The following is a 16,170-nucleotide window of genomic DNA, read 5'->3' as shown; positions in this document are numbered from 1 at the left end:
TGGTGTTTCCAATCACCATCCATCAAATCTGAGTCTGAACCATCTTGCAAAGTAAAACAGGCAGGTTCAGTCTTTAGAGGTGAAAAGCTGGTAGAGCTGCAACTGCAGGGAGATTATAATAAATGTTGACTCTGGCAGGCTGAACATAAATAAATAGGCCAAAACTAGTAATTTTTCATCTGAATAACATTTCAAAAACAATTTGTCATTTTCCTTACATGTTACAATTATGCAGCATTTTGTGTTGCTCCATCAAGTAAAATCCCAAGAAAACATATTAAGGTTTGTGGTTGTAATGTGACATGTAAGAAGTTAAACAGTATAACCAGTTTAGCAAGGCATCCTGTCTGTCAGTAACACCTGTGCTTCCCTTTACCATCAGCAATCATCTGCAGTAGCAAAATCCCAAAGCACGTCTGCAAAATAACCCTTTGGTTCGAGTTTGAAGCCACAATCCAGGAAACATTTTGATGCTTCACAAGCAAAAGCACTACTGAATGAATAATCATTTGTTCCTGAAGATTAGCCTATCTTATGCGAAGAGGGCTCACATGTGATTGGTCATTGAGCTAAGTGGAGATGGTGGTAATTCAGACTGACAGCTGCTCCAGTGTGACACAAACACACACACACACTGGGATTGCACTCAGCGCATTAAGACGCCAGGCTTAAGAATCGCTTGTTGCTGAACCTCTCTGCAGAACAGACGATTCAGGCGCAGTGAGGAAAGGTAAGATGGACTTTTTTACCAAACTCCTTAAACCTAAAGTCAAACTAAAATACGGGAGTAAAGGGGCAAAAGAATATATAGTAGTGCTGCACCATATACACAATCATAGCTGCTGTAGGACATTGTCCAGTATTTATTGACTGATAAATTACAACTGTTTTGGGGGTTGACATATTTGATGCGTCACTGGAAATAACATGAGTAAATCTTCATTTTACAGTATGTTGAAAGCAACAGCTTACTGTTTAAGTTCATCACCAGCTTGTTAATTTTCTTTAATTTAGACTGTTTTTTTTTCAGTAAAAAAAACTATCGAGATAGATCTACTAAAATAACTGATACCGCAGTAGATATCACTATATTACCATCAGAAATAAACATTAAGCAGCTAAATAACAGTAACAACTAAAATAAGTTATTGCGGCCTGTTAGAGATAATAGAATATTATGTTCTTAGGCAGAGACTCCTGTGTCATTAAGTTAGTGTGTTAATTGTTTTGGTGTCCCTGGAACATCGTCCTCTCTTTGAGGCAGCAGGTAAATAGGCCACCTGTCCCAGATCTAATTAATCCTGCTGACTGACCCATCATGACTTCATTAACAGCCACTCCTGATGTTACTACCCTCAGAGGCTCTGGCTGTCTTACAGGCCAGCTATTAGGACATAGAGTAATTGTTTAATTAAAGAGAAATTTCTTCTCGCCGAGCAGTTTGCTAGCAGGGATTGAAATCGGGATATTATCAGAGCAGCAGCTTGTTTTTAACCCTCTGTGTGAAATGCTCCACCTGACAGTCCAGTGGATCAAAGGATTAACCTCAGTGCACTTTAGGACGGCTAACAGGAATAGCTGCTGAGCTTCAACGCCGAGGAGAAATCGCTTACACAACTCAAAATCATGGCTATTATCCATCCATCCATTTTCTTTACACCCTTGTCCCTTAGTGGGGTCGGGAGGGTTGCTGGTGCTTATCTCCAGCTAACGTTCCGGACAAGAGGCAGGGTACACCCTGAACAGGTCACCAGTCTGTCACAGGGAAACACAGAGACACACAGGACAAACAACCATGCACACACACTCTCACACCTAGGGACAATTTAGACAGACAAATTAACCTAACAGTCATGTTTTTGGACTGTGGGAGGAAACCGGAGTACCTGGAGAAAACCCACGCATGCACAGGGAGAACATGCAAACTCCATGCAGAAAGATCGGGGCCAGGAATCGAACCCAGAACCTTCTTGCTGCCAGGCAACAGCTCTACCAACTGCGCCACTGTGCAGCCCGGCTTTCTGTTAGTGCTGTAAAAAAAAAAAAAAAAAGAAAAAAAAAATCAGAAATTTACACTACATTCCACACATTCATTTTGTTGTGGTACCGACAATACTGAGCATTCGGTGTGTGTTTCAGGAACAATGTCAGGACCGAGGCCCGTGGTGCTGAGCGGTCCCTCTGGGGCAGGGAAGAGCACCCTGCTGAAGAGGCTGATGAAGGATCACGAGGGAGTGTTTGGATTCAGCGTGTCACGTATGTCTGTGTGCCAATTAATGATTAGCTTCCATAACATGAGTCTAACCAAAGGAGGAAGCGGTGCCGACTATTTAATTCATCAGATTCTGTTATTAAGCTGAGGACTTTGCAGCATCTGGTTGATGATCTGCAAGCGCTTATTAATGATGCCATGCTTTTCTCAGACACGACAAGGAACCCTCGACCTGGGGAAGAAGATGGCAAAGGTACGGAGGCTCTGGCTGCAGGATGGCTTTTGTAGGTGACACTTTTTGTAGCGTCTGCATTAGGCATGGGCCGGTATGGGATTCCCACCATCCAATAACCTTCAGTAATAAAATAAAGTAAAAAAAAGATTTTTTTTCTTCATTAACAGTATTTAGACCAAAGTAAAAAATATAAATGTGTGACATCATAAAATGTCCTTTCATTTAAAGAAAAGAAAAAAGAGCAACTTCAATTCCCTTGAGATGATTAAACTTTTTTTTTTTTTTTTAAATCACGACAGAAATAATTTATTTTAATGTGCTGTATAAAAAGGAACAACCTCGATTCCCCTCACTGTCTGAGATCAAACCAGACTAAACTGCTCCTATTCCAGGTCAATGAGGATTACCAAAATGATTTGCTATAAATAATTACATTTTCTTGCAGTTTTGCTGAACTATCTTTAAATTCAGAAGTCATTTAGTAGAATTGGCTTTTAAACTGTATGGCTTGCTTCAAACATTTTGGGTCTCCTTCTCACCATAGTTTGGTGGGATTTTGTCCCATTCCCTCTGACAGAGCTGGTGTGTAACCGAGTCAGGTTTGCTTCGCTCACACACAACCTTTCAGCTCTTCCCACAAATTTATCAGAGCCTTGTGTTGACCACTCCAAATCAAGGACTTTGTTGTCCTTTAACCAATTTGTAACTCTGCATTATTACAGAGAAACTGTTTTTATACCTGAGATACAGAGTGGACCAATCTGTCCTACATCAGCATATCCCATAACATGAGACACTTCACATTTGGGATGATGTTCTCAGGCTTGCAACCATTAGTTTACAAGAATCACTTGAGATAAAATTTCTTTTTTCCAAGGGTGACCTGTCCAAAATGTAACAGTAGCTTCATCGGATCACAGGGTTTGTCTCCAAATATTAAGATCATTGAGTGCATTTAATAACAATGCACTCAATGCAAGAATAATGGCTTCTTCTTTGAATGAGAAGATATCTATTGAATCCCGAGATAAAAGTAAAGTCAGTGCAGTCAACCAAAATTCCTCCCTGAAAGCAAAATGAGAGAGCACCAAAACCAAACAGAAAAAAACCCCAACATATTTTAACAACCGAAAATAAGTTCTTCCCTACAAAAAGTAACTAAACACTCACCCTCCTTCTCAAATGAGTAAATACACACTCCTTTCTGATCACAAAAAGCTCCTTGCAATGGAGTAACCTGGTAGAGTCCACAGAAGATGTCCGGTGAGATCAAACCCATAAGGTTCTCACACCTAATAAATCCAGGCCTGTGTCTGAACCAGACTCCCACAGTTTAAGTACTCTGCTTTACATGCTGATTAGGTGAAGTGGGAACAGCTGCACTCACCTGCACAGCTAAGACACACGAGGGGGAGAGTGAGAAAAAAAAACACAGTGCTACATGTAACACAGCTTCAACCAGTCTCTTTAGAAGGTCTGTTGCTGTTGAGGCACATATGGATATGCTCTTTTTGCACAAAAAACAATCTTATTTGGGACACAGTTATCAACTTCTTCCTAACCCGTATGGTGGGGAACAGAACCAGGATGTTTCTACTTGTTTCTTTGAGGCACCTTTGGGCATGTGGAAACTGAACCCAGGGATAAACCAGATTATTTACTTGAAAAACATTGAAACCTTAGCTTCGTTTGTAGAATGTAATAAAAACAAGCAGAATTTGCCTGTCCTGTCAGCAATGGAAAAGCTGCTGTTATTCAGCCAGCTGACCAGCAGTGTGCAACAACATATGGGGAGGAAGGATCAGCTGTTGTGCATTTCATGAAGCAGGACAAAACTCTTAATGAAAAAGACTGTAAGCCATGGGCTCTAAAACTGAAGTGCACCTTGATGCCTGCATCCGGCCCATGCCTAGTTGGCACGTGTTTGATGTTTTAGCGTTTTAACGCTGTGTTAGCATCACCTTGCTAACACACAGTGACAACTCACGGCAGACATGGACTTGAATTTGAACCTACACGGCTGTCATAAGAGTGGATTTCCCTTCCCTGCCCTCGCTACTGCAACAGCACTACGACACTTCTTACTCCCAAGTGAACTGCACAAATAGTTTTTGTCACCTTGTGTAATCCCCTTCATATAAAGGGATAAACCTCTTTCTGTGCCTTTTTTGCTCTCTCCATAGGGCTGAACAAGCTCCCCATGCTTCTGGGGGCTACTTTACTGCCTGTAGCAGACGTCTTTTCCTCTGAAACCTCATTTTCGTGTCCAAACGAATCAGAACACAAAGATAAAGGTGATCTTTATCACTGTGATTCCTCATCACAGCTTGTTAAGATAGAGGGATGGGGGTTACTTTCATCACCGTGGCATGCTGTCATTGGATTTATAAGGGAATCGGTCATGATTATACAAACTGTAATAAAGAACGGGAATCAAGATAAGACAGTTTACACTTTGGAGTAAAAAGCTTTTGAAAATAGCCCCCTGTGATGCCTCTTCAGTGATTCCCATTACCAACATCCCATAAAACTGTTCCACCCTCCACTGTAGCGAAGTGAGCTCTAACCACTAGTGCCACTAGATCAAGGTTTTTAAATTAAAAAAATATCTTACTTATTATTTTCCTTTTCTGATTTTAAATATATGACTATTCTTGAATTCCTTAAGCTGTAATTTAGCTGACTTTGGGCTAAAAATAATCATTTTTTAAATTATTATTAATCATCCCCCAATTTTAATGATATTTACTGTTTCCAGCTCACTTGTCATTTCCCTTTGGATCGTATTCAGTTCCAAATGTATTAGTTGTCATGTGATGTGAAGATTAGTGGTAGAGGTAGAAATGTGTTTGCTCACTTCTGAAACTTTATGGTTTTAGATACCGAGAGATTTTGACGCTTGAAAGATTTAGATCAGTGGATCTGGTATAAAAAGGAACACCGTTATTGTTTTTTTTTATATTGATATTTGACTCAGTGAACAATGTTTAGATACAGGCTTACAGTAACAAATAAAACATTTGTAAACTTAGCCTCAATTGATTAAATTTAATTTGCACCTGATTTTGTTTTTAATTGGTTGTAATCCATGTTGCTTTGTACTATGGTTGTTGTGCATTATATGTATTATTTTCTAAAAGCAGAGTGTTTTCCGGCAGATCTAGCATTATAACCAGTGATGCGTCTTGCAGACTACCACTTCACAACGAGAGAGGCCATGCAGGAAGGCATCGACAACGGAGAGTTTATTGAGAATGCTGAGTTTTCTGGCAACATGTATGGAACAAGGTAACTTATGTCATTATGTTTACAAAGCATCTTTGGCATATTACAAACTCATATGTTTTTTATGGAGAAATGCATGTGATTGATGCATGTGTTTTTTATGTATATTTCTTGGAACTTTTATATTGAGCCTGGTTTACTTTAATACCCCTAAACTGAAGCCAGTGCAACTAATTTGCAGTGGTGGTGGCAGCATCATGCTGTGGGCAGCACTAGGGGATCTAGATGGAATCACATCCAGGGCAGTCCTGGAGGGAAAGAAAAGCATTACAATAACATTAATCGTGTTAATGATATTGTAGCATCTCAAGAACGTCTGTCAAATGATTTTAAATAATCACTTTTTTTTTCTGTAAAAATCAAATAAATGTGTGACAATAATCCTGGTTAATGCACAGATATGATAAGAAAACTGTTAAGTCAGCTGCTGTCTGCTGTCCCTGTTTGACCAACACAGGTTTGATGGTTAATCAGCTAAATCTCAAAGGCTGGGATTTGACCCTCACTCATCCAGCGCCAAGTGTTCCTCAATAACACAAGGAGGGCATCAATCCAAAACAAGTTTAGATGGGATTCATTATCAAAAAAGGACTACTCCAACACTTAGACCCTTTAATGTGTGAGTAAAAATAGAACGAGAGTTAAAATATGAGCACCTTTAATAATGACTCATTCGAGCACAGGAAACTTGTATTATAAATTTAAAGGATACTTGCCAAAGCAAAAACTCATAGATACAAGAAGAAGGGGTTATTAAAAGAAAAATGAGGGAAGATTTATTAAAAGAATGAAGCAGTTACAGGTTCACATTTCCTAAGTGACAGATGGAGCTTTAACCTATAAGTTAAAAAGAGCACCACAGCAGCTTAGCATCTTGTGAGTCACCTTTAATCTCTCCTTGTTCTGAAGATAACGTTCACTCACTGAGTCTGAGCAGCCTGGATCAATGCAGCGATCCTCTTACCCTGGTCATTGGCTTTGTAAAGAGCAAAACTGCGCAAATGCACCCAAAACCTGCTTAAACACAAGCAGAACCTCCCTGTGTGGTCTCGGTTGTTCTACATCTCTCCGCTGTCATTTTTGCTTTCAGTAAAGCTGCTGTGGAAGATGTACGAGCTAAGAATCTGATCTGCATCCTCGATGTGGATATCCAGGGGGTGAAGCGGATTAAAGAGACTGATCTGGACCCCATCTACATCTCCATCCAACCTCCATCCATGGAGATCCTGGTAATGCAATTCGTATATGCCGTATATGGATCAAAATAAATACAGTTTTAAGTGGCTTGTGAAGGAGTTTTTAATGATAAAGGTGATGTCATGTTCTGTTTTAGGAAAAACGTCTGAGAGACAGGCAGACAGAGACGGAGGAGAGTTTAGAGAAACGTCTGGAGGCTGCACGCATCGATATGGAGCTTAGTAAGTTTCTTCCCAATTCTAATAAAACACCTTAAAGTAAAAACACAAAAGGCTAAACAAGATGAAATTATTTTTAGGTAAAGAGCCTGGAGTGTTTGACATTGTTATCATCAATGATGACTTAGAGAAGGCCTATGAGGAGCTCAAAGAAATCCTCGATGAAGTATGTAAACCCTAGAACAGTGGCTTTTTATCGGTTTGTGTTTCTTGCATAAGTTGCAGTATTTTATTATTTCTCCCCTTACAGGAAATCAAGAAGGTCCAGGAGGCCAAATGAACCAAAAACAATTACCCACTTGTTTTGCTGCTTGTGACTCTGATCAGAATAACTCTCCCAGAGAACGAACACGACCGAAAAAAAGAGCAGAAAATATGTTGTTGTTTTTTATTTCTCTTTACATTTCTCTGCACCTGTGCTGTTTCCATGCAGGTAAAGAAATGCAAAAGTTTGGGTTAAAATGTTTTCATTGCTCAGGAAGAATTTGTGTCGTAGTTAGTGAAAGAAAAACTGGTCAAATGCATGTATGAATATCTTAAAACTGTATAATTTGAAACTTTTTTTCTGGCCTCTATTAAACACCTTTGGCACTTATTTGGTATAGCAAATTCAGGGTTCAGGGTATAAGTGTTCTCAGTGCGTTTTAGCCTATTTGAAGCATGAATGTTCACAATTAATTGATGGGAGATATTTTCACTGTAGTCAGTCTTTGAAATATATATCTTGCAAAAACCCAGCTAGTAAGGAATGGGATGTATGTATGGATGGATGGAGAAGTCATACTTTAATAAATTGCATAGAAACCCACTGAAAACTGTATTTATGCATATAGTACTTTTGCTCAACACTAATATTAAATAACTAAAGCCTTCCTGGACAGAGAAGACTTTGTATTTTGTAGATTTCCATTGATGTTCAATATCACATGTTTATATAGAAATGTGGATAAATAAAGAGATTGGGGACATTAACAAAGCACATCTAGTGTCATTTTTATTTTTTTTCCATTAACTTCAAGACAGGAGATCATTCACAAAACACACGCTGTTCTATTTATTCATTGCAAACTTATGAGTAATAAAGTTTGGAATACATTTCTGAAATTTTCGGTAGTTTCCTTAAAACACACAAAAAACAGATATTATATGTAAGATCAAACGTGAGTCTGTGTAACGTTTCAGCAGATGAAGGCAGTAAATCACTTTGAGAGCAACCAGAACCTGTCAACTCATGCATCAATGTGAAGTCCTAACTAATCCCTGAAATGTTTCCATCAAAACCAAATCGAAAAGATTTCACAAACTGAGACTCATTAAGACGCGTTCAAAGTCAGGATATTTCATTTTATGAAACTAACTTTGGTTTTGTTTAACAGAAGAAAAGTCACACCAGAAAAAATACAATTGCAGTGAGGTTTTTTTTTTTTTTTTGTTTACAACGTTGAAGAGGTTTTGTGTTTGTTTGTTTTGTTTTACCTCACTGGAAGAACGGCCCCTGATGTTTTGTGCACACCTGATCTCGTTTCTCCTCTTTCTGCTTGAGGAAATCTCTCAGCTTGTCAGTGGAGAAGCACACTTTGGAGGGTCGGACTTTGTGCGGAGCCCGATGGGCGCGCAGCCACGGGTTCTGGAGACACTCGGCCGCCGTTGGCCTCCCCCTGCAAACATTTTTTGACCCATGAAAACTGTGTGTTCTCATCAATATTTTATATAAACAAATCCAATCTAATCACTGACACTGAGAGACACTCACCAGGATTTATTATTCAGGCTGTTCTTCATGAAGTTTAAAGCTCCTTCTGACAGACCAGGGTAACAGCGGCCAAACTGGATCTTCCCTTTCTTAATGTTTTTGTCTTGTTCCCAGCTGTGTTCGGCATAAAAGGGACTGTCGGCGCTCAGCCTTGTGGTGAAAATTTACAAGCAGATAGAATAATTAGATATTTTGGAGCAACAAATGATGCGCTCTATCTGTGAATGTCTTTAATTTTCTTAAATATTTCCTCAAACCTGAAGAGATCTTAAAAAAATCCCTAACAGCTAGATAACTATATAATTTTAATTGATCTTATATTTGACTTTAAACAAAATAAAATCTTATTTTGTGGCATTTTTACACTTTTTTTTGTCAGTGCTTACATGATAAAGGACAGGACTCCAATGGCCCAGATGTCAGTCTCCGGCCCAACACCCTGACCCTCCAGGATTTCTGGAGCTTTAGGAAGGACAATATAGACTGATAAAAGCAGAGAGAAGCAGAGTATTGTCCATTAAAACAATTTATTCTCCTCTTAATATGGAAAATGGTTAAAATTGTAATTGGGTAAAAAATAAACGATAAATGGACTTGTATTTGTTAGATTATGGTAGCTAAGATCAGCTGAGATGAAGTTAGGCTCTGTTATTTCCATCCATCCAACCATTCAGCCTTTCTTCAGTAAAGTGCACCTTTTCTGCAGCAGTCTATTGGAAGGCCATGACAGTCAAACATTGAGTATGTTAGATCTTAAAATCTTGCAAACAATATTTTTGCTTGTAAATTCAGATGTAAAAAAAAGAAGAAACCCCCTTCCCGCCCCCCACACACTGCTACCTTTGCTGTCTGAGAAGCCGTGAATGTGCTCGATGTTGAGAGGCTGTCCGGGTACGAAGGACTGAGCTGAGCCAAAGTCGATGATCTTCAGGTGGTTGCCATCGTCCACCAGCATGTTGTCAGACTTCAGGTCCAGGTGGATGACCCGGCGGCTGTGGAGGTAGTCCGCTGCACTGACAATCTGATGGAGCAGCTCGGCCACATTACTCTCTGCATACAGGTCTCTAAGGACGTAGAATCATATAATATCTGAGTTCAAACTAAATCCAACTAATGCAAAGTTTCTAGGCAGTTTTGTGTTCTCACTGAAATCATTATATGAGTTCTTTGAACTACAATTAAAAAAAAAAAAGACAGAACAGAGTCTCATTCCAGTCTATGTATCTAAAATGAAATGCTTAAAGTATTTGAGCTTACCTTGCAGCCAGACTGTGCAGCAGCTCCTTGCCGGGACACAGCTCCTCCACCAGCAGCACATACAGAGGGGTGATGAAAGCAGCGTACAGCTGAACCAGGTGGGGGTGGTGCAGCCTCCTGAGCAGCTGGTACTCCCGCAGCACCAGCTGTCTTTGCTCGGCCTGGTAGGGAGTGATCTTAGCGGCGAATACCTGACTGGTTTCCACATCCCTGCACAGGTTTATGACACTGAAACGACCCCTGAGAGAATGCAGGAAGTTTAAAAGAAAAATGTTTAATTGGGATGAACAAGAGATAAAGGTCTATTTTAAATGAGTTGCAGATGCACAAAACTGTAGCTCCCCCTCCTTCCATTAATAATCCAGTTTTGAAGCTTACAGATAACTTTGATCTCAACAATACACTTGTAAAGTTGTCATGTTCAGATATGAAACTGCTGAGCAAACAGAAACAGTCAAATTGTTGCTAAACTACTTTTTGCCATCAGTGACATCTACCTGTTGATCTCAGACAGGAAGCTGTAGTTCCTGTTTACGGTTCGATGTTCTGATCCAGGTACTTTTGACCCAATTGAGTCAGTCTGAATGAGAGGAATGCGGATATCTGCAAAATAATAAAAATACATGAAGGATTATCTTCTACATGGATGTACCTGAAGGTTTCGAAACAGTGTGCTATGGTCTATGAGAAGAAAACTTTAGGAAATGATTAGAATAGTTTGCAACAGCTAACACAATGTGCAGCTTTTAATACCTTCAGGATGAGTGGACATGACAATGGCAGCTGAAGCTTCACTGAAAGGTCCTGCTCCTGTTCTGGTGACGCAGCCCACCCTGAACACATACGACGCCCCTTTCGGTAAGTCCTTCACTACGTAGCAGCTGTCTGCCACCTCATCTGACAGGACTGTCCACTCGCCACCTGGGGAAACACACAGGAGTCCAATCCAGAAAAATAAAACTAAAAAAAGGAAAAAAAAAAAAAAGAAACAGCTTTCAAGGCCTTTGAGAAAGCTTTTATTAATGTTCGCTATAAAACAACAGAATGAAAACAAAGTGATCACTGCAAGCACTGGGAACCACGACTACCTGACGACATGTAGATGAGTTTGGTTTTTCAAAGTACGGAAAGAATAAAAAAGCAAATATAAAGAGATTTTGAGATGTTTCACTTTATGAAATGTAAATTTTCATTTGCAACTGAAACTCACCATCTGAACAATACTGCACACAGTAAGTGACCGGGTCATCGGACTGGACAGGCCTCCACACCAGCAGGACTCCGCCTCCATCTAGCTGGAGCACCTCTGCTTTGCTGGGACGAACTGACATGATTATGAAGAAAATAAATTAAACAGATGTTTCATAAATGATGAACTGTAGAGTGTTTTCTTGTTACCTTTTATCTTTTTGAATGGTGGTATTTTAAAAGATGAGAGGAGCTTTGAGCTTCTCTTTTTGGGGGTCTCGAGACCACTGCTCTGTTCCCTCTCAGCTGGGATGGCAGCGGATCCTTTTACTATTGGCCCTTAAACATCCAAAAAAAATTATTAATCTGTTATAAACAACAAACTACATCCCTAATTTGGGATTATGTACAAATAAAACTCAATTTACCTCCTTTACTGACGTCTTCCTTACTGGAGGACCTGGAAAACAGTTTGGTCAGACTGGAGGCTGAAGCTCTCATCTTCTTCCTCAGAGACATAGTGGGCGTATCGGGCTTCATGATTTCTCCCAGTGTGGGCCCCAGCTCCGTGTTCTCCAGCTGGGTGTATGAGTGGCCGGTCCAGGACTGCCTGCGGAAGATCCTCAGGAGACCCAGTTTGGGGGACTTTCCAGTCGGTGGGCGCGCTTCCAGAGCCGGAGCAGATGCATGCCTTTGGAGCATGGCGCCCTCTTTCTTGTCCCGGGCTCTGGGAGGCCTCTCAGGAGTTCCTAGAGAGCAGAGGCTTGGACTGGGGCTCGGCATTGAGGGCCTCTCTGGCTGACCTTTGCTAATTGTAGACAAGTTGGGATTGGACCGGGTCCGATTACGTGGTGGAGGCTGAGGACGGGAACTTCGAGGTTTTATTTCCTGAAATGGGGTAGGGGAGGGTGTAATCAGGGGTTCACTGTGTTCATCATTTTCATCACTCCCTCCTGATCGGTATCTCCTTCCAACATGACCATGACTGAGCTCATCAAAGGAGCCTATTCTACTTGAAGACTCAGATCCACCATGCTCCAGAATGAAAGACTCAGCCAGAGATCCCTGGGAGCTGGTCAGAGTGTCTCCCTCAGTCTGGTCCTGACCCAGCCTGGATCTCATTCTGCCTCCAGCAAGGAACTCTGATGGAACAGATGATCCACTAAATACCCCTTGCGTCAGAGTGACTGAGCCTCTTTGTCCTGAGACTTTCGGAGCTTTCTGGAAAATTGGTGAGTTTCTCCCAGCTGCTTCGCCATCTGTGATTTCTTTCTTCATGCTGTGAGAGGCCTCTTCTTCGTGTGCGCTTTCATGGCTGGCTGAGCTGGGAGATCGACGGGAATACTCGTCAAGAGACCTGCTCCGTCTGTGTGGCTGTACGTTGGTGTGGGAGAAGCCCACCCCATCATCAAACGAAGAGGACTTCTGCATGCTGGGCTGTATGGATCCTCGTCTCTGCCCACGGTTGCTCTCGGGTTCATCCTCCACGTATTCAATCAGAGGCTCATTGAGCCGCCCCGAGAAGCTCCTCCTGAGAGGCTTACGGCCTCTTTCCTGCTTTTTCGCCTGGAATTTGTCCCTCAAAGTCATGTGTCTCGCAGACAGAGGGGAAAGCTGTTGAGAGCTGTTGTAGAAAGTGCTTCGGATGACGCTTCCTCTGGGAATGCGGCCTCCGTCACTTCCTGAACCCTCGTCGCCGTCAGAGAGGTACAGAGATCGGTTGCTATCCTTGCTGAAGCGTCGTTCCCTCTGAGGTGTCTGTTGGCCTGTTGTTGTTGTTGATGACACAATCGATGCTCTGCTCATGCTGCGCTCGGTAACACTCCTTCGTTCTCCCATTTCTCCATCCTCATCCTCCCCAAAAGCCCCTACCTCCTCCTCTTGTAAACTTAGGAGGCATTTAGGATACGGCTGCAAGATCTGTGCCCTCTCTGTTAAGGGGTCATACTCTTCTTCTGTATCCTCCTCCTCCTCTGTCTGGCTGCAGTGCTGGAAAAAGTCCCAAGAGTCGGCCTCATCATACTCCGATGAGGAGCCGCTGCTCAGGGAGGTGCTGCTGTGCTCCTGCGGCTCGCGGGGCACCGCAACCGACGTCTCTCTGAGAGGAGCATCGAGCAGCTCGGGGATGGGCCTCAGAGTGAGCACAGACCCGATGGATGTCAAAGAACGCTGAGGAGAAAAATAAAAAAAAAACTGGTTAAATGATTTGAAATACTTTGTGACAGCAAAAAAAACGTACCTTATGTTTGTTGAAACAGTTACAGTGTCTTGTAGTGTCATAATTTTGTCACAATAAAGCCACAAACTGTCTTTCGTGGATTTTTTATTTTTTTTTTTGTAATATACGAACACAAACTAATGCATATACATATAGATAGCCTCAGGCACCTGTCTATATTTGGACAGGTTGTGTTGAAATGCGAATTTCCCTCTGGGATTAATAAAGTGTATTCATTGACTGACTCAATCATTCAGATCCCAGAGCCAGTTTGTCCTGGTTAGAGTGGCCCTCTAGTGCCTGCCATAGGGCAGCAGGTCAAACAGATAGTAGATGGGATGAGTGCTGTCTCTGATGATTTTCACAGCCAACAATAGACCTCTGTAGCTCCTCCATGGGCCTCATCATGCCTGCTGCTCCAACTAATCTTCTTTCTCCTGGAGAGGGGCTTTGATTTTAGCAGATAACTCAGACACACCTGCCACTTCCTTTTAGAGATGAAGTCTTTCAAACTCCTCGTGTTGATTTCATTAGTGTCCTCCCCAGCATTTCCATCCTGTGGGAATAATTACAGATAATGCGTCAGAGCTTATTAGCACAAAACCTTCAATGTTCTGTTTTTTTTTTTCTCACCTGAAGCCACTCATGACTCAAGCACTCAAAGGCAGATGGTCGAGTCCTACACAACAAAATAAGATACTGTTATCACTGACTCACATAAAACTCGTGAGCATCTTTGAATCAGATTACACAAACATTTATATTTAGGTTTGTCAGATGGATACAAACCAATACAACACATAATTACTGGCATCCCTGGTATAAATGTGCAAATATGGGCATCATCGTCTCACTCTAAAAAGATGCTGCATGTTTAACCTGTTAGAGATGTTTTAGATTTTTTAATTGTTCACAGTGGGAGGTCTGGATGAGTAGCTATACTGTTGCCATTTCTTGACCTGTACGAATCAGTGCTCTCCTCTTTCACTGAATGTGATGTTCTTCTGTCTCTTCCATTTTGAATAATGTCAATAATTTTGGGATCAACAGTTTTAAAATATTATTTTTGAAATTTTTTTTTTTTTTTAGCTGAAATGAAATATTGATTTTTGTTAATTTTCTGTTCTGTGATTGAAGCCCTTAGTTTAAATAGTAATATGCTCAGCAAATGTATAGTTTAAATTAGCATTACAAATGTAAATGTTGCAACTTAACTAGTCGTCACTTTTTGAGACTGAGTTATCTTTTGTTTTTTTTTGTGCTGCCATAAAACTGTGAAATCTATTTTCATTTATTAATTAAGGCCTCTTGTCATATTTTTATTAAAGAATTGAAAAACTACACAGGCATAAGGCTAATGAAAAATAAGAGCTGTTGTACTCTGGATCCGGTTGAAGGGCTGTATGGAGAAAATTCCTGGCTTCTGGGCTCCTGCATACGATGTCCGGGGCGTCCCAGTTTAAAGTTGCCTCTCCCACCCTGAGCAATGTTGCACGGTCAGTCTCGCCTACAAAGGGGCACCGGCAAACCAGACTGTCAAGACAAAAAAATTACGCAATAAATAATTAGGAAAAACACGCTCTACTGCTATTTACACACTTTAAACTTTTATATTTTGCATAATTCAAGTTTATTTTTGAATATCACTGAATACATACCACAGAAATGTTATGACACCGACAGCCCTGATGGGACAAAATATGAGATATAAACAAAACATAACTTTTTGTAGTAATTATCAGATCAACAGATTATTAGAGTTTAGTACAAACAATTAAATTATTTACAGGTTATAGCAAACTCAGGACACATAATCAGTTAATCTCACCAAATATCCGTGGTCACAGTGACAGGTTCTTGATGTACAATCTCAGGTGCAACAAACTCTGGAGTACCCAACAGACTGTACTGGTGTCGGGATGTGTCTATTTCCTGGCAGAAGCCAAAATCACAGATCTTGATCTCATCTTTGGGCGGGTACACCATTAATATATTTTCAGGCTACAAGGAGTAGAAAAGTATTCAGTTAAGGCAGAGAGTCACCAGAAAATGTAAGTGATAGTCGACACTGAATAAAAATCTCACTTTGATATCCAGGTGCATCATGTTCATGCTGTGAATATGACAAACCCCTTCTAGAATTTGTTGGACATAAAATTGAACCTGAAAGGAAATAATGTTCCCCAATGATCATTATGTCTGTATAGCTCTGATGATTTAGTCAAATTAAAATTTGGGTTTGTACCTCTTTTTCTGAGACAGATCCTCTCATCAATAAATGGTCCAGAAGTCCATGAGAACAGCAGCTGGGGATGATGTTAAGAACTCAACGATAGAGTATGTGGTCAAACCCATAACTAGTTTGGTAGTTTGAAAAGGAAGGATACATTTCTGTGATTAACACCAGGGTGCGTCTGGTGCAAAAGAAGTCCAGCAGGCAGGCCACTCTGGGGTGAGCGAGGCGAGACAGAAGATCCCTCTCCTGGAAGGCCCTGGTCCGAGAGCTGCTCCGAAGAGGCAGAAATTTGGCAGAAAACACTTCCCCTGTTCTTCTGTGGATGACACGCTTCACCACCCCAAATGTCCCCCTAAATCACACACAAAAAA

The 16,170-nt window shown here is 41.0% G+C and overlaps 2 protein-coding genes across 10 annotated transcripts in view; one reads left to right on the top strand and one right to left on the bottom strand.

Moving 5' to 3' along the window:
* The first annotated feature begins 622 nt into the window (after positions 1 to 622).
* Positions 623 to 8,126, top strand: guk1b (guanylate kinase 1b). Of its 4 annotated transcripts, none has more exons than XM_008407979.3 (9): positions 623 to 730; positions 2,140 to 2,256; positions 2,424 to 2,465; positions 4,631 to 4,741; positions 5,639 to 5,735; positions 6,823 to 6,961; positions 7,066 to 7,150; positions 7,228 to 7,313; positions 7,398 to 8,126. In XM_008407979.3, exons 2-9 carry the CDS (start codon positions 2,145 to 2,147, stop codon positions 7,425 to 7,427), a joined length of 702 nt encoding a protein of 233 aa, XP_008406201.1. In that variant the 5' UTR covers positions 623 to 730; positions 2,140 to 2,144; the 3' UTR covers positions 7,428 to 8,126. The 4 variants fall into 4 exon arrangements, with proteins under 4 accessions (XP_008406201.1, XP_008406202.1, XP_081462515.1 ...); XM_081606389.1 differs by lacking the exon at positions 623 to 730 and adding an exon at positions 1,920 to 2,023; XM_008407980.3 differs by lacking the exon at positions 4,631 to 4,741.
* obscna (obscurin, cytoskeletal calmodulin and titin-interacting RhoGEF a) overlaps positions 8,116 to 16,170 on the bottom strand; it is a 53,470-nt gene continuing 45,415 nt past the window's right edge. For 4 of the 6 annotated variants that reach the window (XM_081606382.1, XM_081606384.1, XM_081606387.1 and 1 more), the window contains 19 exons: positions 15,951 to 16,151; positions 15,809 to 15,869; positions 15,649 to 15,726; positions 15,392 to 15,564; positions 15,222 to 15,248; positions 14,944 to 15,096; positions 14,197 to 14,242; positions 14,042 to 14,119; positions 11,774 to 13,514; positions 11,556 to 11,684; positions 11,368 to 11,481; positions 10,911 to 11,078; positions 10,655 to 10,760; positions 10,158 to 10,397; positions 9,741 to 9,964; positions 9,596 to 9,610; positions 9,287 to 9,383; positions 8,901 to 9,050; positions 8,116 to 8,805 (listed from right to left, as the gene is read on the bottom strand). In XM_081606382.1, the coding sequence (XP_081462508.1) occupies positions 8,625 to 8,805; positions 8,901 to 9,050; positions 9,287 to 9,383; positions 9,596 to 9,610; positions 9,741 to 9,964; positions 10,158 to 10,397; positions 10,655 to 10,760; positions 10,911 to 11,078; positions 11,368 to 11,481; positions 11,556 to 11,684; positions 11,774 to 13,514; positions 14,042 to 14,119; positions 14,197 to 14,242; positions 14,944 to 15,096; positions 15,222 to 15,248; positions 15,392 to 15,564; positions 15,649 to 15,726; positions 15,809 to 15,869; positions 15,951 to 16,151 (3,982 nt within the window). In that variant the 3' untranslated portion in view covers positions 8,116 to 8,624. The remainder of the gene's footprint in view (positions 8,806 to 8,900; positions 9,051 to 9,286; positions 9,384 to 9,595; positions 9,611 to 9,740; positions 9,965 to 10,157; positions 10,398 to 10,654; positions 10,761 to 10,910; positions 11,079 to 11,367; positions 11,482 to 11,555; positions 11,685 to 11,773; positions 13,515 to 14,041; positions 14,120 to 14,196; positions 14,243 to 14,943; positions 15,097 to 15,221; positions 15,249 to 15,391; positions 15,565 to 15,648; positions 15,727 to 15,808; positions 15,870 to 15,950; positions 16,152 to 16,170) is intronic. The other 2 variants (XM_081606383.1, XM_081606385.1) reach the window with 2 other exon arrangements.

Source organism: Poecilia reticulata, chromosome 4, assembly GCF_904066995.2.
Source record: "Poecilia reticulata chromosome 4, P_reticulata-male-v2, whole genome shotgun sequence".
Lineage (NCBI taxonomy): Eukaryota > Metazoa > Chordata > Actinopteri > Cyprinodontiformes > Poeciliidae > Poecilia > Poecilia reticulata.
Note: the sequence above shows the minus strand (reverse complement) of the source record. Positions and strands in the feature narration are given on the sequence as shown.